This window comes from Aethina tumida, chromosome 2 (genome assembly GCF_024364675.1).
Source record: "Aethina tumida isolate Nest 87 chromosome 2, icAetTumi1.1, whole genome shotgun sequence".
NCBI classification, from domain to species: Eukaryota; Metazoa; Arthropoda; class Insecta; order Coleoptera; family Nitidulidae; genus Aethina; species Aethina tumida.
Window position 1 is genome coordinate 37,843,917 of NC_065436.1, and position 22,013 is coordinate 37,865,929.

Here is a 22,013-nt window from a genome sequence, read left to right on the forward strand (position 1 = left end):
TCATAACGATTGGCAACCTTGAAGTTGGAGGTTTTCTATGGAAGTTAACCTCCATCCTTACCTAACCTAAAAAGTTTTCAAAACAGTGTGTTTTGTTTAATTATTCATTTGATCTGTTTGGTTGTTTATCAAGTATAAAACAACAGTAATGTAAGTAATATTTTTACTATTCAATTCAAAATTTTGAAATTAAATATTTACAAATAGTATTAGAATATTATACACTGTGGACGCTACCACTTGAAGTTAACATTTTTAGAATGGGAAAGCAAAGAAGAGAAAGACACAAATTGCATCTACCATCACAAAAATCTAAAAAAGCCGACGAAGAACTGGATAATTCTATGGATACATCACCATTACTCCCTCTAACACCACCAAAAGACAATCTATTCTCAGATATAAAAATAGATTTCAACAGTATCAACAAAACTATCCCTGATGATGTACAAAGCATAAAGTCGTTCAAATCGGTTAAATCTGAAGCTGGAGGCAACAAAATATTGCCAAAAAAAGAAAAGTTGAGGTTAAGAAGGGAAAGATTGATGAAAAAAATTGATACAGTTACTCAGTTGAAAAAAGAACTGAAATTGAGGAAGAAAAGGGAAAACACTTCAATAATTGGTAACACAAACCCATTGCATGATGCATTGCCCTCTTTAGAGAGTTTATTAAAAAGTAGACCTAATATAAACTTTAAACCCAAAGAACCACCCAAGAAAAAAGCAATCGACAAGGCAAGTAAAAGGAAGAAGAATTTAATTCATGGAATTGATATGATTAAACAAACATTAAGGGATAAAAGGTTTAATAACAATCCTTTGGATGCTATAAGTAATCATATCAAAGCTGTTGTCAATTATGAAAGATCAAATTTAATCTCCAAGAAAAAATAAAATTGTAATTTAATTATTAAATTTAAGTTGTAAATAAATTTTGTTATATACATAAAACTTTATTTTATTAATCATAGGTTATGTAATAAAACTCAATATAATTAATAATTTTTATTCAAATAAAATTTGGTATTGATCATGTATATTAATTTTAATACCTATTTAAATTAAAATTAGTTAAAGGAAACCCAAAAACACGTTCTTCAAAAAAAATTAAATAGTTTCCGTCGATTGTAAAGTATCAATTAAAAAGGTGTAAACTCAAAAGATATCAATATATAAATAATATTTACAAACTAATACTAAAACATTAAGGTGCAGTCAATAATTCTTCCTGTATGCTATGCGATCTGCTAAATTTACCGCCGAGGGAACTCGACGCTTTCTGATTTCTTGCATTATGATATTCCTCGGAATATTCCTTGATTCTGTGACCCAAAAACACTGCTCTTTCCCTCTTTTTAATCATATAATCTGTTGGTAACAACCAACGGTTTTCGTGACATTCTTCTGGCGATGGTCGTTTACTAAAAGAGAAATATCAAAAATGAAATAGTAATAAAAAATAATAATAAAATCTTACTTTGGCTGTCGTTTGAACAAAAGCATAAGGAATCTGGTAGCTTCTTGTGATATTTCTTGGTAGAGATTTTCAAATCTGTAACGTACAAACAAAATGTTTTGTCTTCCTTCATTTTCATCAGCTCCTCTGAATGGTAGGGTGCCTGACAACATCACATACGCCAAAACACCCACACTCCAAATATCAGTTTGTGGGAATGCCGGTTCTTCACTCAACACTTCAGGAGCTAAAACAACAACTCTTTTAAACCTCATACAAAAAAACAATGAAAGAAACTTACAGATGTAATCTGGATGACCAACAACAGGAACTTTCGTACCCAACTTGGTAACACGATGCGCCGAACCTAAATCAACTAGTTTTACTTGTACAGACCTAATACCGCACATAACTACATTATCAGGTTGAAGATCCAAATGGCACAATCCTCTCCAGTGCAAATACTGTATACCATCTAACATCTGACTCACAATGGTCGCTACCGTTTGTTCCGTGTACTCGTGTTTGCTTGCCAGATAAGTTAATACGTCAGCGCCTTGCAATTTTTCCAAAACGAAACAAGCTAAATTGTCCGTTTTATAGGCAGCAAGAAGACCGCCAATGCGCTCGTGTCTTAAAGATCTTAAAGCCGCGAACTCTCCATCAACTTCCGCCATTCTGTCACCGGAAATATCCAGCACTTTGGCTATTACAACCGTATCGTCTTGTTTATTGACAGCTTTTAGCACTGTCGAGAATTGACCTCTGGAAATTTCTGAAATTATGTTATAATTCTCTTCCAATTTTGCATTTTCCCATTCGATTGGTGCACTTTCAATGGCGTAATTGTGTTTGATGCCTTGTTCCTCTTCAACTGGCGCTCCACTGTCTGTTATTTGTTGCAGATGTTGCATTGCTGTGCTCAGTTTAATCTTAGATGATCCTGAAACGTATATTTCATTAGAAATAGCTAACAGCTTTAAAAGAGACAAGTAATATCTTACCATCGATTTTGGTTTGTATGGGTGCTGATGGCACTCCAGGATCGCTCCATCCAATCGCATTCTTAGCAGATAATCTGAAAATGTAGCTTCTGTTGGGTTCCAAATCCCGCATCAAGTAAAATTCATGATCAATATTGTCAGCTTTTTTGGACCACTCCATATCGTCAGCCAGTTTATATTCTAAACGATAACAGATAACAGTGGCGTTACCGTCATGTTTTGGCGGTTTCCATATTAAAAGTACTTCGGTGTCTGATACTTGACTAGCTTCTGGAGAATCCGGTTCATCCGGCACGAGACCAAGAACAATCCTTGTTCTAGCAATGGTCTGCCCAACTTTATTGCGAGCTACAACCTTGTACATTCCCTGATCGAAGGCCAAAGCTGGCGAAAGTTTGTAATGGGATCGTCCCTCATCATCCGTAAAAATTTTGATCCTGTGAGATTCAGCGACGATAGCATCGTTTTTAAACCACTGCACGACTGGTTGGGGTTCACCAACAGCAAGACAAGTCAGTTCCAGATCTTTGCCTTCTACCATGGCGGTCATCTGGGGTTTTTCTCTGAAAAATGGCAGACGACCGTCCTGTTTGGCTTCTAAGAATGCTTCGGCCTCAACGTAAGTATCTAGACGAGATCCTAAAAATATTTTATAAAAAATAATAAGTAAAGATAAACATTTTGAACACTAACCTATTTCATGTTTCAGTCTGCGAATCTGATAGCCAGCTTCCGCAGTGCCGTATCTGTTGATCCTCGCTTTCCTTTCATCGTCGATCTCTTCGTCCATAATGTCTGTGAAACGACGGCGTTCACGAATGATGGGAGTCTTAAAAACAACAAAAATTTACACATTCTGTGGTGGTTGTTAAAAAGACTAACTTACGCTCCAATCATAACCATTTTCATTAGACATAATATAGGCGGCCGGCCCACGATTGACTGCTACTTTCATGTACTCACGTAAACGAACTGGGAAGTCCACATCTCTGAGCTGTAGGAGATAAGTGTCTGGCCCATTTTGGTAACTGTTATAAAAATTAAATCAATTATACCCTGGGTTAATAAACGTAAACAGTAAATTTCTTACTGGCTTTCTGATTTAAATGCTCCGATTTCGTAATTGAGTGGAGATCTGCTCGGTAATTGGTCTTCCCACGATGATTTTGGTCTGGGTATTCTTTCCGGAGGTGCGGGTGTTCCAGTTGGTGTGTAATACTCACCGGGTGGATAAACCATTCTGGACGGATGTGTAAATGCTCCTTCCAATGGTCTGCGTCTGAACCACCTTCTGCAAGACGCGTTGTCGTACCATTCCCTTTAAAAAAAAAACAGGTAATTTTAGTAAATTATTTGGCTCAAATTTTAAAAATAGACGTTACGTCAGAAGTATTTCGAGTTTGAACAATTCGTATTCGGAGATATAGTAGATCTTTTTGTGGGGGAACAGTTTGTCGATTCCATCGTGAATTTTGATGCTGTAGTCGAAGATGTATTCTGTGTCGTCTTGCATGTCTGCGAGATTAACGCAATTTAAAAAGACAACGGAGTGATCAAGTTCTCATTAGTCACTTTATAAATAGCAATAGAATTCGTTGACGAATGATATGGCGATAGGCTAGCTATTTAAAGATTGACTGTTGTTGCCAAGGAAAGAACAAAACATTTCGTGAATGCTTGTTGATTAATCGTTTTTTTTTAAGAAAAAAAAAAGATTAACATACCACAATACTAGTGATTTATTAAACATTTTATGTTCAATATCAATAAAAAAAGGAATTATTCTTTTTGGTTAATCGCAAATAATCTCTTTTGGTAAAAAAAATATCTTACCGGTATAACCTCCAGTAGTCACTAAGATATCTACTGCTAATTTGGAACTCATCATGGTATCTCTTATCAGCCCTCTCCAACCAAGGATGCCTCAAAGCAGTGCGCACATCCATTCTACCGTCAGCGTTGTAAACCAATAACTTGGAGATGAAATCTCTTCCTTCCCAGCTGATTCTGGACCACCATTCGTCGTCAAACGACCATTTTCCTTCCCTAACTCTGATGAGAGTTTCCATATCGTTTAGGCCTCTGAAGGGAGATCTTCCTGATAATAAAATGTAGGTGATGATGCCCACACTCCACATATCATGGCCGAATCCCACGCCTTCACCATTTGCACATTCTGGTGAAACATATTCGGGTACTCCATAGTTCAAGGAATAGTAGTGACCCATGTTAATCCTTCTAGCGAGACCAAAGTCTGTGATTTTCAAATCGTCACCTCCTGGATGAGCGATTAACAAATCACCAAGCTACAAAGATTAATAATACAAAATAAATCATTGGACATTTTTAATAGTTTAAAATGAACTTACATTGAGTCCCATGTGTGCGTAACCTTTTCCATGCATGTAATCCAGGCCCTGAAGCAGCTGTCTCATGTAACCGGCGATGTCGCTTTCCGTATAATAATCTTGTTTGAGCAACAGATCGCTGACCAATTCACCACCAGATGCTAACTCTAAAATCAAAGCTAGAGAATCGTCGGTTTCGTATGCGTCGTGCAACGAAATGAGTTTCTTATGACGTAGCTCGTTGAGGATGTCCAGTTCGTTATACATAAACGGACGAAGGTCACCAGTTCCATGCATAATCTTGGCAGCCCAATTGCGACCGTTCAATCTTTCAACTGCGTGGTAAGTTATACCTTGTGTACCACGTCCTAATTCGTCACCAATGTCATAGAGATCGGTGTAAAGTCTTCTGTGTGGTTTAATCGGGCAAAGGTTGTTGTAAGTTCTCCAGTTGTATTCCAAATTGTTTTCCTCCACGTGTAACATAGCACTGGCGGAAGAGGAACCGGCAACGTTACGTGCACTGACTGAATAAAGACCTTCATCTTTCAGTATAATGTCACTGATGGTCAAAACGTAGAGGTCAGGTTCTGTGAAGGTCATCTTAATTCTAGAGGAATCTGCCAAAGGTTTCCAATCCTTGTACCATTTCACTTCCGGTGTGGGGACCCCGATAATGCGAGCTTCGAATTTTCCTCTTCCTCTGATGAGGGCATATTCAATATCCGGCCTTCTGATGAAGTAAGGAGCTTCAGCGATTTCAAGACGGACGCGTTGACGAGCTTCTCCGTGCTCGTTTCTTGCTACTGCTTCGTACCAGCCAACGTCACGGTCCAGCATTCTAAAATATAAAAAAAATGTTTAAACAAAAATAGAAACAGAAACTAAAATATCTTACTTATTTATAAATAAGGTGGCTTGTCCGTTTCTGGTGTAGCTAGAATCGAATCTGCCACCAGGCTCTATAAGTTCATCGTTGAAATAGAAGCTGACTTTAGGCTTTGGATACCCGTAAACGAACCAAAACAGATTGGTATTTTGATCTTTGACGCCGTATTGTGTGTCATGTTCTTGGCGTAAGAATCTTGGAGCTTGAGCCATGCCATCGTGTGGAGGTCTTTCAATGTCGAAGTCTTTGGGGAAGTACGGTGAAGTTTCCGGGCGGAAATCGATTTCAGGAGGTAAGTAAGGTTTGAATTTTGGCAAATCTGGTTCCAATTTTTCTCTATGAGTTAATGCATAGGGAGATGGTTCGCTGATTCCGTACTTATTTTCAACTCTAACTCTGAACTTGTAATCTCTGAATGGCTCTAAGTTTCTGACTCCGCAAGTGCAACTCCTAATACCTGATCTTACAGTAAACCAATCGCCGTTCGGCAATTCGCACATTTCTAATTGATAAGTTACTGGTGCTCTTGGGCCAGAAGGAATTGAAGGATTCCAGGACAAAGTACAATGTCTGTCTGTCATCTGGGAGATGATTGGCGGATCAGAAATTGGAACAGGAGCTCCACTACGCTTGTACTTATCGTATTCCGTATACTGATCAGCAATCGGACGTTTTGGTTTGGGTTCAATTCCTTCGTCGAACTTAAGGGTGGCGTGACAAATGTCACTTCCGTGTTCGTTACTAATTTTACACGAGTATTTACCCAAATCGTCTACATCAACCCCAGAGATAGTAAGTCTTAACAAACCGGCTTGATCTCTTTCCATGCGGATCCTTGTTGATGGATACATCTTTTGATCATTGTGGAACCATTCCACTTCTGGTTCTGGAATACCAGAAGCACAGGCGGTGAATTTTGCCGTCATTGCCTTGAACAATTCCGTGTCCCCAATACGTTTTAAGAAAACTGGAGGTTCAATCTTTTGTGGAGACTTACTGTAAAACAAGAATATAATTATGAAAATGAATCTTTATGACAGATTTTTACTCACATTTCTTTGACAACTTCCAGGGCAGCAGTGCAAACATCTTGTCCTTCTTTGTTAGTGGCAGTAGCTCTATAAACTCCAGCATCAGCAGGTTGGCAGTTCATCACATACAAGCAACAAGCATCTCCATCGCGTTTAATGTGGAACTTGTCAGATTCCGTAATTGGTTCTCCGTCTTTGGTCCAGACAATTTCCGGTTGAGGAACCCCGGAAACTCTGCACGGGAATTTGGCGTCTCTATTTGGAAGCTGCTGCAAGTCGGTGAATTTCTGAGTGAAAGTTGGAGGTTGGAAAACTTTGTGTACTACAGCTTTTCCCTCAGTGGATTCTTTCCCCAAAGGATTGGTGATGGTCACTCCGTAAACTCCCGCATCTGAAGGAACAGCATGGTCGATCTTTAAACCTACTCTTCTTCCGTCGCAGGTCATTAAAATTCTATCGGTCGGTTCTATTTTAACGCCATCTTTGGTCCAATCAACACTTGGAATTGGGTTGCCTGTAAATGGTGCTTCTAATATCAAAGGTTGTCCTTCATCTGTAATTACGTCTTTAAGATTGTGCAGGAAGATTGGTCTTTCTTCCGGTTCTTCTTCCTTTTTAGCTGGCACGACTGTAAGGGGAGCAGATGTTTCAGCTATTCCAGCCTCGTTTGATGCTAAAGCTTTATACGTCAACGCATCTCGAACTTCATCAGCTGCATCTAGCAGCAGAATGCTTGTTCCATCTGGTTCGTCAGACACTTTAATATGTTTACTATCAGAAATAACTTCAGCACCGTTGCGGCTCCATGTGATCTTTGATGCAGGAAAACCTGTAGCCTTGACTTCAAACTTAACAGGGAATCCTTCAACAACAGTTTGCGGGAATAATCTCGTGATGAATTCGGGTTTAGTCGGTTTCTTCTCGACCTCAACCTTGGCATCTCCGGTGCAATCTCCAAGTTTATTGGATACGATTACTTGATATTTGCCTGCGTTCTCTGGCCTCATGCAATCAACGACCAAAGCAATGGTTCCATCAGGATGTTTTTCCAAGTGAACGTTAGGTGAAGCTCTGATTGGAATCCCGTCTTTCAACCATTTAATTTCTGGTGGTGGATAAGCTTCGACTTTAGCTTCGAGTCTTAGTTCTTCACCCAGTGGTACTTTTACGTCTTTGAAAACTTTTAAGAACTTTGGTCTTCTTGGTTTAGCTGTAACATATAAACGTTATCACATGAATAATTTGTAAATAACTATTTATTTACGTGTTACTGCAACGGCGCACAAGCAAGCGGTTTCGCCGTTGGGATTTTTTACTACAAGTTTGTATGCTCCACTATCATCTGGCTTTGCATTAAGGATGTTTAGTTTTACTGTACCATCAGGTAAGAGTGTAGTTTTGATGTTTTCATCATCAACTGGTAATGGTTCACCATCTTTGAACCAAGCTACCTATAAAACTCTTTCGTAAATAGATGATTTAAAAAATTATTGATAATCTTACGGTAGGTTTGGGACTGCCATTAATCTTAGCTCTAAGTTCCAAAGGTTCACCTTCGAAACATTCTTCGTTCCTTTCCAAACGTTTACCAAACGATGGTGGAGTTTGAAGCATCGAAATACGAGCTGTAGTGTCTGCTTCTCCTACCACATTAACTGCTACACTTTTGTACTACAAAATAAATGATATTACAATTTCAACACATTAGAAAAAAGTAATCTTACAATTCCAGCATCAGGTTCGCTGTAATTTGTGATAGTTAATTCGCTGGTGACTTGAGTACCAGTCTCAGTGGAAATTTTATGGTGTTCATCTTCTACAACAGGTTTACCGTTAAGGAACCAACGGATTTCAGGTTTAGGCAAACCGTCGGCGCGCACTTTCAAAGTTATTTCTCCTTTATCTTCCACGTGGTCATCAGTAAGACCAGTAATGAACTTCGGTCTTTCAGCTAAAATGTATTAATAATGAATTACTGCATATAACAGAAATGGTTAAGGGAAATGCAAAAGCATGTAGCTAATATAAAATACATTTTTCGATAAGAAAGAAAATTGTAAGGCAGCAAAAAGCATTGAGCTCCAAAATGTCTGACTTACTCGTTGGCTCAGCCTCTTCTGTAAATGAAACAATGGGTTTACAAACAAGATATAAAGATAAATGTGTTTGTGATTAAAATGTAGTAGATGTAAAACACTTACTAATTGCTTTCAATCGAGCCTCAGAAGAAGCTTCTCCCAGTTTGTTCTTTGCTGTAACATTGTAGTATCCCTCATCGGACAACAAAGTCTTATCAAAGATCAACTTGTAAGTTTCATTAGCAACATCTTCAACAATCTTGATAAATTCTCCGGCTGAAACAGCAACACCATCCTTGGTCCAAGATACTTCTGGGACTGGATTGGATTGGATCACGACCGTGAATTCTGTAGCTTCTCCTGGAACAACAGAAACATCTTCTGGTCCTTCGATCTCGGGGCGGAGGATGATGGTGAGTTCTGCTGAGCTCTCAGCTTCACCCCACTTGTTTTTAGCTTTAAGTTTGTAGTTTCCTGCATCGTCACGTTCGCATCTCGGTATTGTTAGGGAAAAGGTGCATTCTTTTAACCCATCTTCAATTTCATGGTCTTCTGATTCCAGAATAGCTTTGATTTTTTCGAAGTCTTTTTCTTTAAGTTCTTTGCCGTTTTTGGTCCATGTTATTTCTGGTAGTGGGTCACCGATTACCACGGCTTTGAAGGTGACCGAGTTCTTTTTGATTATAGTTTCATCTTTCAAACCTTCCTTGATTTTAGGTCGCCTCAAATCCTTTTCAGCTGCAAGTATACTGTTGATAACTGGATAAAAATATATTAAAGAATAACTTACGCGTTACATCAAGGACAGCTTTCTGTCTTATCTCGCCGAGAGGATTAGACAGCACGACTTCGTAGGTTCCGGCATCTTTCATCTCGAGTTTCTGAATTTCCAACCGGAATTCTTCTCCGTCTTGACTGGTGGTCATTCTCAGGTGCGCATCTGGTTTGATTTCTTTGCCGTTTAATGTCCAAGTGGCTACTGGAGGAGGATTTGCTGTTCCTCTTACAATATAAGTTATGTCTAGAGATTCTGGTCTTGATCCATCTTTCATGTTGGTATCCAAAATTACAGGCACAGCTAAAAAATTATATATATATATATATATATATATATATATATATATATATATATATATATATTGGTTTAGCTGAAAAATATCTATTTTTACCCATCTATACCCATTTTTAGAGTTGCTCATATGTTAACCACATTTGGTGATTATATTAGTAGCTTAACTTTTAATAAACTTACCTTTTGGAGCAAAAGCGTGCATTTGAAGAGCTTGCTAATTAGTATAGCACATGTATATACAAAAAATTGAAAACAAAAAACTGCTGCTTCAAAAAATAATAACGTTAAAAAATTAGCTTCAAAATAAAAAGTAGGTATACTTATATACATGTAGATACATTAACCATGCTTGAATTATTTAAGTGTAGTATAAGTGTGTACATTATTTGATTAAAATATAAAGATTATAAATGCGTGTTTTATGTGCAAAATTGTACCTTCAGGTTTGCATGTAACATCTTCTACCAAACTTCTTTGTTTCTGAGCTCTGTTAAGCAGATTCTCTAGTTCAGTATCTTCTTCATCTCCAGTAGATTTTCCCTTTTTACTCTCCTGCCTGTCTAGTTTTTTTTCTTGTAATTTTTTGCCTGGGGCATTTGCCAACTCGTTATCAACTGCTTCAGCTTCTTCAATTGTAGCTCTTCTTCCTTTGCCTGGTTTTGCCTTTGAGTCCTCATCTACCGGAATTATCTCTACCTCTTTAGATTTAGCTGCTACATTGCCTTCATCTGCTTCTTCTTTCGTAACAGATATGGCACGACTTAGTTTTTTATTAGCCTCCAAATCAATTGCTTCCGGCACTTTTTGAGAAGAAGCTGTATCATTTTCTACATCTCCTTCAGTTATTTCTTCAATAACCACAGATTTACTGCGCTTGGGCTTTGGTTTAGTAACATCTTTCAAATCAATTGGTTTGGGTTTAAAGTCTTCCTCTTCTTCTATTTGCACTGAAATTGATTCTTCAACAGAAGCAGATATGCCTCGTTGAAGAACTTGTGGCGAAAGTGGTTCTTCTACTATTGGTTCTGGAGTTTCTGTGTCTCTAATATCTTTAACATCTAGGCCGGATTTTTCTGCTAGAGTACCTGTTTATTTTTAATGTGTATTTATTATTATTATTATGATTATGTTCATTTTGTAATTTATTCGAGATTTTTATGCAGTGGAACAATGAACATAAGCGCAATAAGAAGCAAGGGAAGCAATAACCTGATAGATCCGGTTACAGTAACGATAGTAACCGTTCAAATAAATAAACTGAATAGTCAATAGACAGTGTCATAAATATACCTTGAGCAGATTTGGGTTCGTCGGGTTTCTTCACCTTGGGTTGTTCGGGTTCGTCTGGCTTCTTCTCCTCGATTTTCTCCTTATCTGCTTTCTGTGCAACGTCTGGTTCGTCTTCGATAACTTCGACCTTTAATTTTTTGGGCGGCTCTTCCGTTTCTTCTATTGCGTCAGTGTGTGTTACCTCTGTAAAGGGTTAGTGAAAACAGGGGTTGACAAGACTTCTTCTGTACGTGAAGATTTCGGGAGCAGGAGCAAATCACATAACTTCTAAGATTCATACTTACAAAATCCGTTGAAAGTTTGTTGTAAGGGAGATAATATACTTACTGTGAACGGTGACATAACTCTTGCTACTAACTGTCCCCAGAGAGTTAGTGACGATAACTTCGTACTCTCCTTGTTCCTCGTACTTAATAAGATTGACGGCAAGATTGTATGTCTCCTGTCTTTGTGTGTCTCTGCTGATTTTTATGCGAGCATCTGCTGAAACCTCTCTTCCATTCCTTAACCATTTCACAGTTGGTTGTGGGCAACCTTCAACATCTACTTCTAAGTGTAAAGTTGATCCTTCTTCCACCGTCACGTCCTTCAATTGTTTTATGATGCGTGGTGCACCTAAAATCTATTTTTAAAGAGGGCTGTTACAGGTAAATGTTATGATTTACAGTTGACTGTTAGTTTTGCTGTGGTTTCAGCTCCTCCACATTCGTTGCTCAGTTTACATGTATATTGACCTGAAAGTTCACTGGTGACTTCTTTGATTATCAGTTGAACTCCATCATCCGATTCTACTCTGGTGAATTCAGCTCTTGTTTCTTTGATCTCAACTTCATCCAAAAACCTGAAAGCAACATTTTTTATATTTATAAAAACTAAATGGTTATCTCGCACCATTTAACAGCTGGTTTGGGATAAGCTTCCAACTTAACATCAAAAGTAACATTCTTGTCGTGTTCTGTAACAGTCATGTTTTGCAATCCTTTGGTGATCTTAGGAGGTTTCTTGACATGAACCGTAACCTCATCATCAGCAGATCCATGAATATTTACAGCTTTACACTTGTAACGTGATGCGTCAGTTGTAACTGCTCCAGTAATTCTCATTATATAAGTATCACCGTCTTCTGAAATAACGAAGTGATCGGAGGATTTGATCTCTTCCTCATCTTTGTACCACTTAACTTCCGGTTTGGGTTCTGCCTCTATTTTGACCTTCAGTTCAAGGTTTTTACCTTGAGATACTACCTTTTCCGTTCCAAGTTTCTCCAAGATCTTCGGTTTGCTGACCACGTCCAAATTCCAGAATTTAGACACTTGGGCCAACTCGTTCGATGCGACAATCGAATAAGAACCTGTTTAAATTGATGGTTATTCATTTGGATATAAATTGAGAAATTTGCACTTACCAGCGTCTTTAAGTATGGACTTTTCAATAACAAGAGTGTGTTTTGTTGCTTCTTCTACCACCTTAATTCTATCGTTTTGTTTCACGACTTTGCCATCTTTATAGAAAGCAACGGTAGGTTTAGGAGTACCATCAACTTCTACCTCCATTTTAATAGTTAAATCTGCATGGGCTTCCATGTCTTTGATCTCAGATTTAATTTTAGGAGCAGCTGAAAAAAACAATGAAACTAAGAATGTCAAGGAGAATGTTAAGCTTACATTTAACTGTAAGAGACATATCAGCAGAATCAGATCCCAATTCGTTTTGAGCAGTGAATGTGTATTTTCCAGCATCCTCGTCTTGAACATCCTTAATGACCAGCGACATTGTTTCTTCATCTTCGTATAGCAACCTGAAGTAGAACTATGTTAATTCCATGTGTAAACTCCGATTGTCAGTTTTAGCAGGGTTTTGAGAAATGAAGTGTGGTAAATAGCAGTGCAAGAGAAATTTAGTACTATAAATGTAAAAGTTGTGCTAAAGATGAAGAAGTTGCACCAGAAATACATCGACTAACGTTTATCTTTCCCATCACTTACACAAACTTTTGTTCTTTATCTGCGGTTTCAACCATCTTTTGCTTTTGCTTTTTCCTGAGCACATAAATATTGTTAAATCATGTATAAAACGTACATTTTGTGCTATCACTATACTAACATACTTACTTGTATTTGCTGCCAGCTTCGATTTCTTTGCCTTTGTGCTCGACTTTAATGTTAGGCTTAGGGTAACCTTTAACTTGTAGCTCCAACATAGCAGAACCTCCGGCAGTAACAATTGGTTCCCTCTTCTCAATAATCAGCGTAGGTTTTTCGGGTTCTCTGAATAGTTGATTAACGGTACCATGAACAGTTAATTCAGCACTGCAGCTGATGTGGCCTCTGGAAGTTTGGGCGACGCAAGTGTAAAGACCAACATCATCAGGTTTAACATGTTGGAAGACAAGAGCCAAAGAGTCTTCATCATCGCCCATCAGGACTTTGAAACGTTCTTCCGGTTCGAATGGAACACCGTCTTTTTTCCAGTGGAACGTCGGTTTTTCACCTGCTGGTAGGATTTCCCCTTCCGGCATGTCATCGAACACCTGTTTGTTTTCTGTGGGACAAATTAATCATTTAATAAGTAAAATCTAGTAGATATCGGAAAAATGTTTGGGTACCTGTTACGGTTACAGTGGCTTCGGAGTGAGCTTCACCGAATTTGTTCGTAGCGACACATTTGTAAACACCTTCGTCCGATTTTTTGACTGAAGAGATGATAAGTTCATAAAATCCTTTATCAGAATGTTCCCTAACCACTTCATAGTGGTTACCGCTTTCATTGATTTTTGTTCCGTCTTTAAAGCTACAAAAGTATTATTTAATGTTTCGTTATATTTCCGTTTGAAGTCCTGTCTTACAATTTTACTTCTGGATTCGGTTCACCGGCAACTTTAACCATGAAACGAAGGTAAGTGTCTTCTAAAAGTTCGGCATCTTTCATGGATACCAAAAACTCTGGATGGTCGGTTGAAGCTCTGTCAGCTCTTTCATCAGTTGTTACTAAAATTGAGTTTAACTTTTAACATTTAATTTTTGCAGAAGAAAGGCAGTGATAAAACTGAAAACAATTTTTTGTTTTGCCAATTAGAACATTTTTGTTATTTACATAAACCAATAAACAATTTTACTCAATGAATTAAGTGCTAGATAAAACCAACATAAAGTTATCAATTTTTGATACCATCACAAAAACAACCACGAATTTACTAACGTTCATGTACAATAAGTTGTGCGGAACACGTAGCTTTTCCGGTTCCGTTTGAGGCAATGGCACTGTAAAATCCAGAGTCCTCGACTCTTGCTTGTTTTATGGATAAAACATATTCGTGCCCTTTGTCACATTTCGTGATTTGAATCCTCCCGGACATACTCGAATCCTTATTGAGGTCTTTATTGTCTTTTAACCAAATGAATGTGTCTGGTTCTTTATTTAACGCTACATCAAATACTGCAGTTTCTCCAGCTAAGTTAGAAGCAAAATAATAATAATAATAAATAAAAGCGTTTTAAAAAAGTATGTGATTGTAGAAAAATAAATAAATAAAAAATGTCAATTGTTTATAAAAACTTATACTTACGTTCGATGTTGGCACCGCGAATGGTTTTGATAAATCTTGGTCTCTCATCAGATTCAGACTCCAGCTCGATAAGTTTTTCGGTGGCAGATTTTTCAGTAGTCACTTTTTCAGATGACATTTTTTCAGATTTTTCAGATGAAATTACTTCGGAAGTTTCTTTACTGATCTTCACTGAACTGGAGACAGCTTCATGGGCTTCAGTTTTTACTTCTTCTGTTACTGACGTCTTCACACTCGTCGTTTCTATTCAATTAATAAATATAAATTCTTTTAGATGGGTTATAATAATTATTTTTATATGAATATTTTAAGTTAGTTTATTTGACAAAAACAATTGAAGTTTGTGCTCATTCTCAAATAACACTTAGAGGATCAAAAATAAAAAAAGTGATCACGCTATAATTAAATGATGTGTATTTGTCCCATTTGAGGGTCATGATAAAAAACTCACCATCTTTAGTTTTTCTGGTTGGTTTTGGTGGTAAATCAGTAGAATCCAATCTAGAATATTTCTTACTTGAAGAAGTTTCCTCCTCATTAACCTTTCTCTCAACAGATTCAGTTCTGGATTGTCTTCCTTCACTTCTTTCAACAGAAGAATCTTTTCTCAAGTACTTACGGGCGTATTTTTCATAAGGATCATCCTCATCAGGTTTCTTATCCACGGAGCTGGTTCTAGAATATCTCCTAGGTTTGGCTTCTTCCTCCTTGGCTTCAGATCTATCAGTGGAAGAAGTTCTTGAGTACTTCCTCCTGTATTTTTCATACTTATCTTCCTCTTCTTCTTCACCGATCGCTTTCCTATCGGCCGAATCAGTTCTCGAGTACTTCCTCAACAGATCTTCAGTTTCTGCCTCCCTACTTCTTCTAGAATATTTACTAGAGTAATCACTCTCGTCGCCGGTAGAAGTAGACCTGATAGAGTATTTGGAGTCATCACCTAGACGTTTGGAGTAACTACTGGTATAAGAATTAACCTCCGGATCTAATCCGGTTCCTTCCACAGATGTACGAACGGATTTGCGTACTGAGTACGTATCACCGTCTCCGACTCCTTCTACAGATCCTTTGATGCTTCTGCGGGAATAGTTGTAATTGCCATCGCTGTCACCTGTTTCGGTCGTTCGAGTAACGGATCTGGTGGAGGTTCTTTTGTAGCTACCGCCTGTGTAACCGTCATCGTCATCGTCACCGGTGACTCCTCGAATTTTTCTCGAGTAGGAATCGATTATGTCCTCATCACCGACTGACGACTTTAGTTTCCTAGCATAACCTGAATCTCCACCTTCAAGGTACGACTTGGAGGATGATGAATACTTGGATTCGTACTTAGAACCTCCAGTTAACGTGTCGGTTCCGTATTTAGAACTGGTTAAAGATGATTCCGCTCCGTATTTGCTGGTTAATGAATCTGTACCATATTTGGATCCGGTGAGAGCTGAATCAGTACCGTATTTGCTCGAGTAATCGGTTTCATACTTGCTGGTACCGCTTTCGGCGCTGTACCTAGAAGATGTGACACCATCGGTACCGTAAGACGAAGCGCCGGATCTTCTGCTGTAGGAGGACTCTAAATTCCCCTCTGCGAATTAATATTCAATAGTCACAGCGTCAATAACAGAATAACAGTTTGCCGAAGCTGAAGTTGTTTATGCTTAAGCTATTCAATAATCAGTTGCACTTGTCATATTCATTGAGACAATATGAAGTGTAATCTGTATGAGTATGGGTCTTAGCAAGGTTAAAAAGTTCATGCCATTCTTGGTGCCTGTTTTTAGATTAATCCGGTAAAGAAACTCACAAGTTAGTAAAAAAACTTTTATTTTTCAAATACGCAAACAAACACAACTAACCTGCACGAGATGTGTAGCGTCTACTCATTTCGTCGTCGACTTCAACATTAAATTCAACTCCGATTTTAAAATCAGTAATAACAGTATCACTAACACCAACTGACTCAACACTGTATAACTTGGTTAATGCATTCCCTGGAACTTCCGGGACTTGTTTTGGAACATACGGGATGACTTCTTCTAGTTTCGGTTTGTCCTTCAGATGTACCAAAGGTTCGACTGCTTTTATCCTTTTTAAGTGATGATCTTCGGATTCTTCTACTGTGCGTTTATTGGCCTCAGAACTTACTTCGATTTGGGAAACAATTGAGGATGATGATGAAACACTTTGAGTTGATGACTTGTCTGTAGATTCAGTTTTGCTTATTTCAACCTTCGAAACTTCTTGCTTCTCAACCTTGAGCTCTGCTTTCTTAACTTCGACTGATTTTATCTCACTCTTTTTATATGTTTCGACTGATTTAGTTTCTACTTTAGCTCCTACCTTCTTTGTTTCAGCTTGTTTGACTTCAACCTTTTTAGTTTCGGTAGGCTTAACTTCTGTCTTCTTAGGTTCAGGTGGTTTAGTTTCAGCTTTTTTGGTTTCCGGTGGTGCCTCTACGACTGTTTCGACTTTGACCTCAGGGATCTTCTTCTTGGGTTTGTCTTCAGTGGGTTGTGTGGATTGACTTTCGGTGGGCGGTGAAGCTACTCTAAACTCGTCACTGCTACTCTCCTCTGGCTCACCTGTTGATTATTGATAAATAAAAATACGTAGATTCGATTGCATTGTACAAAATCTGAGAGAGTTATCTAACATTCACGTTCAAACGGTTGGATACACGAAAAGTGAAAATTTGCCAACAAATTATATTTTTAGTTACTAGCCATCAATATTACTGGAGCCAGAACGTATGCAGATCTTGTTTCACAACATGTTTGTTTTATGAATTAATGTTTGATTAATATTTGAGTCAGACAATTAACAACTGAAACTATAATTTAGCAGACAAGTGATTGCGACTTAAAATTTATTGGTGCATATTATATCGATTGGTGAGCCTTGTTCAAAAATAGACACTCCCACAATTTTAATACCAACGAAAATATATCGCGAGTGGGATGATCTACATTTAACTGTTTGCCGGTCGGATTTAAGAGTGATCTATTCACACGGAAACTATCAAATTCTCACCGTAGTTTTTGGAAAACTCCCTGATTTCCTGCAACCAAAATTCTTTGATGTTTTCTCTGTGGGATTTCAGGAACAACGACTGACCACCAACTTTGTCCACAAGCTCAAATAGTTGTTTGTCTTCTGGATGATCTTTTACTTCTACTTGAGGAAGCTGTAACAATATTTACAAATAACACAAACTAATTAAAACTAATTGTTATTGTTACCCTGATAATATCCTTCAGTTGAAATATGGACCGGTCCTCGGAGATGCGGCGTACTTTGGTGATGAGAACGCGCGCCTTGAAGAGGAAAAGATAACGTTCCTTGGTAACTTCTCCGAAGGTGACGGAGAATCGATCGTGGGCCAATAAACGGCCTAGTTTGTGGATGCTACCTCGGTAGCCTTCGATGCTAGATGTGAATTTATCGTCTTGCGCCCTGTGGGGAACGCTTAGCATCAAATCCAAGGCCTTCTGGAGATCGGCGTTGTTCTCGCCAAGACAGGCACTGTACCTTACCAACTCCTGACCAATAACAATGTTTATAATTAGCAAATAAATATTAGATTTGTGATTTTTCTTTAAAACATAAAATTGGAATTTTGTAACCAAATTTACAGTCACTATTTAAACCTTAACCCAAAAATTTTAATATGATATGATACAACTTACTAATATTAGTTATAAACTAAATTTCTGGTTGATTTATTATTGAATTATATATAAATTCATGTAAATATGAGTAAATAAGATAAACCGAAAAAATTATAACAACTATAAATATTATATTTATTAAAGGGTCATTTTCATTATCAAAAAATTTTAAAAAAATTGCCATGAAATTTGTTTAACTGTAATTTTGACAAACCTGACATTGTTTGTCATTTATATATATATATATATATATATATATATATATATATATATATATATATATTACAATGTGTGTCTAAAAAATGTAAATTTTCTATTTAATCTTTCCCAATATGTTTTGACCCTGTTCAGTATGCAAAGCGTGAATTCGTCCACATTCCAAAGTTGAATTCCAAAGTGTTTCACATTATATGGCAAAAACAAATCAATTGGTATCAGATATATTTGAAATTGTGGAAAGTTTCCAAAATGTTTAAATTATTTATAGAACAGGTATGAATAAATTTTGGCGTGTCAATAAACTATTTACAATAGAAATTAATTGTTATAAAACTGTAATTGCGAAAGTGGGGAAAGAATTAAGAGTAAATTCTATAAATATTACGATATAAACTAATTATTTTCAGTTCAAAATAATCGTATTAACGTCTATTTAAAAATAACATGAATATCAGTTTGACGAGAATCTTTGATTTAAATAAAATTATTTTACGCCGCTTAAAAATAAGGTAATGAGCGAAATTCATTAGACAAAAAATGTGTGATTTATATTTGTCGAAAAGTATTTTTTAGAAAACTGCTGTAGAAGTAAAACGTGCATCCTGTTCGCAGATTGAGAGTCCCGAATTTCGGATTGTTTTATATTTAGAGCGATCAAAATAGAAAATGTTGACCCAGTTCATAAACCACCTACCTACAATGTCACGAATCCAATTCACAAAACTTTACTTACTGTGATTTTACTCGAATGTTCTTCACCTCCGTTTAAATTAATTAATTCGACAATCACTGAATATTTAAATAAATTTGGATCGGAATTGTCCGTTTTGGAAACGTGCCAAAAGAATTCGCGAATATTATAAAACGGTTTTGGAAAACATTTGTGCCTCTCGTCAATATTACGTTTCACGTTTCTTCTATTTTAACCGAGTTATTTCGCAATTAAAATTCACAAACTTACCTTTAAAAGAAGTTGATAGTCGTTTATGCGTTGTATCGGAAGTTTCAAATGCTCGGAAATAGTTTTGTCGTCACCCAGGCGCAGTGACAACTCCTAAATTTAACAAAACAATTATTTATTAATAGAAAAACACGAATGAGAAATGTCAGAACATCCGCACTTATTCATGGGTCTTAATATATACTTATGAATGTGTTTGTAGTAATTTCTTTCTTATTATTAAATGAAGTCTAAAATTAAAGACTGAAAACTTTTTTAAAAAGTAATAATAAAAAACATTTTTATTGCGTTAGCGTTAGTAATTATTTACTATTTATTTAAAAATCTTAAAATTTCTATCATCATTGATATTTACTATTTCACAAAATTCTATTTTTAATTCACTTATTTATAAGTAATATTTTAATCTTACGTTCTTTAATTTAATTGAATAATTTATAATAAACTTAATTTAATTCGTTAAAAAATACTGCCAAAAATATTTAAGTTTCATGCCAAAATATGGATAAGTTTGATACACTCTATTAACCATAACAAACAGGTTTCAAGTTGTAATAAATTAAACGTAAACTGCTAAACTGAAATATCGTTATTATTATTAGATTAACAAAGAATGTATTAAATATTTATATCAAATAAATTATTTTTAACAATTTTGACTTGAAAATTCTTATGTATTTCCTTTTTCACAGCCTAGTTAATAATGTCAATTTTGTTGTAATTTTTGATCTGAAGGGATCCGAAACATCTTTAACAAGTCAACACCAAAGAAATCAAAAGTCGTTTTAAAATAAGTGGCGCTAAATAAAAACCTTGAAGGATCGATTCGTGCCAAAGCCAAGAGAAACGTCGTGCAGGTAACCCGATCCGATCGGGTCGATCGTCGCGACGCCGACATTACATAACCCAACAAACCGGAACCTCTTCGGTATATGAAACGAGCGTCGCGACGTCACCGCGATTGTCCGATGCCTACCTGTGGATCAGGGTACAAATCCACGTGCAGAATAGGGTTGCAGGAGACGCACACACTTGACGGACCGCGGTTCGACTGGACGGTGGCGTCGCGGCGCTATACTTAGACACCGCTCGTATAACAACCCACGGTCGTCTGCAGAATCGTTTCTCTTACGTTCGCGCCGATCCTTTCGGGTATTTTGATTCACGCTGTTTTCCTGAGTGCATTCTAGAATATTGACGATTGATACCCACGTTTATTTATTCATTGTTCATTATTTTCTATTTTAAAGATGATTGATTATGATTCGTTTCCAAGGCCATAAATTTTTGTGTGTTTTTACTATAAGAATACATTTACAGGATGCAAGTTCAGAAAATTTCAGTTTATATGTTTAAGAATTTTATCTGTAAATGTATTAGAAATAAGTAATAAAAATATTAACCGGATACATGTTTAAGAATACTTTCAAAAACTCTCAGATATCTTGAAGTCTTTATAGTCTAGTTAATTTTAATTATACAATTCAATTGAAATAACAATTAATATACAATCATTTTATTTGTTTGCAAATGCAAATAATTAAAATAATGTTGAATTATTTATGAATTATGAAATTTAAGTAAATACAAATACTATCTATCCATAAATAAAATGATTGTATATTAATTGTTATTTCAATTGAATTGTATTTATATTTTGTCATGATCTTCTACAGCCCGTAATATATTAGAATAATAAAAAACCATATAAACATGCATATAATTGTTGCTCGTAGTGTCACTAAATGTGAAAACCAGATTGACCAGTTAATAATTATGAAATTTCAAATTTTAATACAAAGTTTTCACTTCTATCGGTAGTCTCTATAACTGCCAATTTTAATTTTTTTTTTTAAGAATATCTTTAAAGAGTCAAGAATTTCAAACATATACTGGCTATGATAAAATGAACCCACTATTAAATTGAAAATATTTGTTCCAGGGTTTTCAACTTGAAAATCTAAACACACAATATTATTTACAACAAAACAACGAAAAATTAATGTAAACATTGTTTTCGGAATGCGAATCGTTTCGGTTTGTTTTTGCACATGCATCAAGGTGACAAAAGGCAGATGCGAAACGCATAAATCTTGTGCAAAAATTAAAACGGCGGTGAATAATTAAAACTACATTTAGTTACGTGTGAATCACGAAAATTTTTATAATTTATTTGTGTATTTTGTAGATTTTTACGCAATGATGTTTGCAAGCCCAGAAATAGATTTCAGATAAATTTAGATGTGCGCATCCAGATGAAACTGTTGACTCAATCAGAAATTTAATTTTTTTTGTAAGTTTTTTGTTTAAATAATAGTAAAATATTTACAAATTGTATTATGTTTCAGCAGGTTGGTTAGATCAATTTAATTATAGATCAAAAAGGTAGTGATTGTAAACCAAACAATTTCGGACTACACACATTGACAAATA

General features: G+C 36.4%; 2 protein-coding genes and 1 long non-coding RNA gene across 4 annotated transcripts; 2 read left to right on the forward strand and 1 right to left on the reverse strand.

Moving 5' to 3' along the window:
- The first annotated feature begins 10 nt into the window (after positions 1-10).
- LOC109595213 (ribosome biogenesis protein SLX9 homolog) lies at positions 11-1,037 on the forward strand. The gene is made up of 2 exons (XM_020010519.2): positions 11-150; positions 260-1,037. Exon 2 carries the CDS (start codon positions 261-263, stop codon positions 894-896), a length of 636 nt encoding a protein of 211 aa, XP_019866078.1. The 5' UTR covers positions 11-150; position 260; the 3' UTR covers positions 897-1,037.
- On the reverse strand, positions 995-20,684 carry LOC109595190 (obscurin-like). 2 transcript variants are annotated; one of them, XM_049963370.1, is made up of 35 exons: positions 20,557-20,684; positions 19,581-19,673; positions 17,972-18,271; positions 17,763-17,916; positions 16,589-17,314; positions 15,187-16,317; positions 14,736-14,978; positions 14,016-14,157; positions 13,776-13,960; positions 13,282-13,711; positions 13,156-13,209; positions 12,835-12,968; positions 12,576-12,785; positions 12,062-12,521; positions 11,836-12,011; positions 11,498-11,785; positions 11,171-11,353; positions 10,318-10,965; positions 9,599-9,886; positions 8,932-9,546; positions 8,830-8,847; positions 8,455-8,681; positions 8,234-8,401; positions 7,995-8,181; positions 6,752-7,940; positions 5,709-6,695; positions 4,832-5,651; positions 4,296-4,768; positions 3,553-3,780; positions 3,349-3,490; positions 3,156-3,291; positions 2,463-3,101; positions 1,760-2,401; positions 1,480-1,705; positions 995-1,423 (listed from the first exon to the last, which is right to left on the reverse strand). In XM_049963370.1, exons 3-35 carry the CDS (start codon positions 18,203-18,205, stop codon positions 1,207-1,209), a joined length of 12,600 nt encoding a protein of 4,199 aa, XP_049819327.1. In that variant the 5' UTR covers positions 18,206-18,271; positions 19,581-19,673; positions 20,557-20,684; the 3' UTR covers positions 995-1,206. The 2 variants fall into 2 exon arrangements, with proteins under 2 accessions (XP_049819327.1, XP_049819326.1); XM_049963369.1 differs by lacking the exons at positions 10,318-10,965; positions 11,171-11,353; positions 20,557-20,684.
- On the forward strand, positions 18,705-21,872 carry LOC126264659 (uncharacterized). Its single transcript, XR_007547323.1, has 3 exons — positions 18,705-18,892; positions 21,523-21,695; positions 21,769-21,872. It is a non-coding gene; the product is annotated as an uncharacterized LOC126264659 (long non-coding RNA).
- Positions 21,873-22,013: the final 141 nt, after the last annotated feature.

Excerpts from the sequence above, each read along its gene's own strand:
- LOC109595190 (XM_049963370.1), bottom strand. The coding sequence starts at position 18,205 with ATGCTAAGCGTTCCCCACAGGGCGCAAGACGATAAATTCACATCTAGC. Across the intron at positions 2,402-2,462 it reads CATACAAACCAAAATCGATG|GATCATCTAAGATTAAACTG; the intron begins GTAAGATATTAC and ends TATACGTTTCAG. Across the intron at positions 1,706-1,759 it reads TGGTCATCCAGATTACATCT|CTCCTGAAGTGTTGAGTGAA; the intron begins GTAAGTTTCTTT and ends TTGTTGTTTTAG.
- LOC109595213 (XM_020010519.2), top strand. The coding sequence starts at position 261 with ATGGGAAAGCAAAGAAGAGAAAGACACAAATTGCATCTACCATCACAA.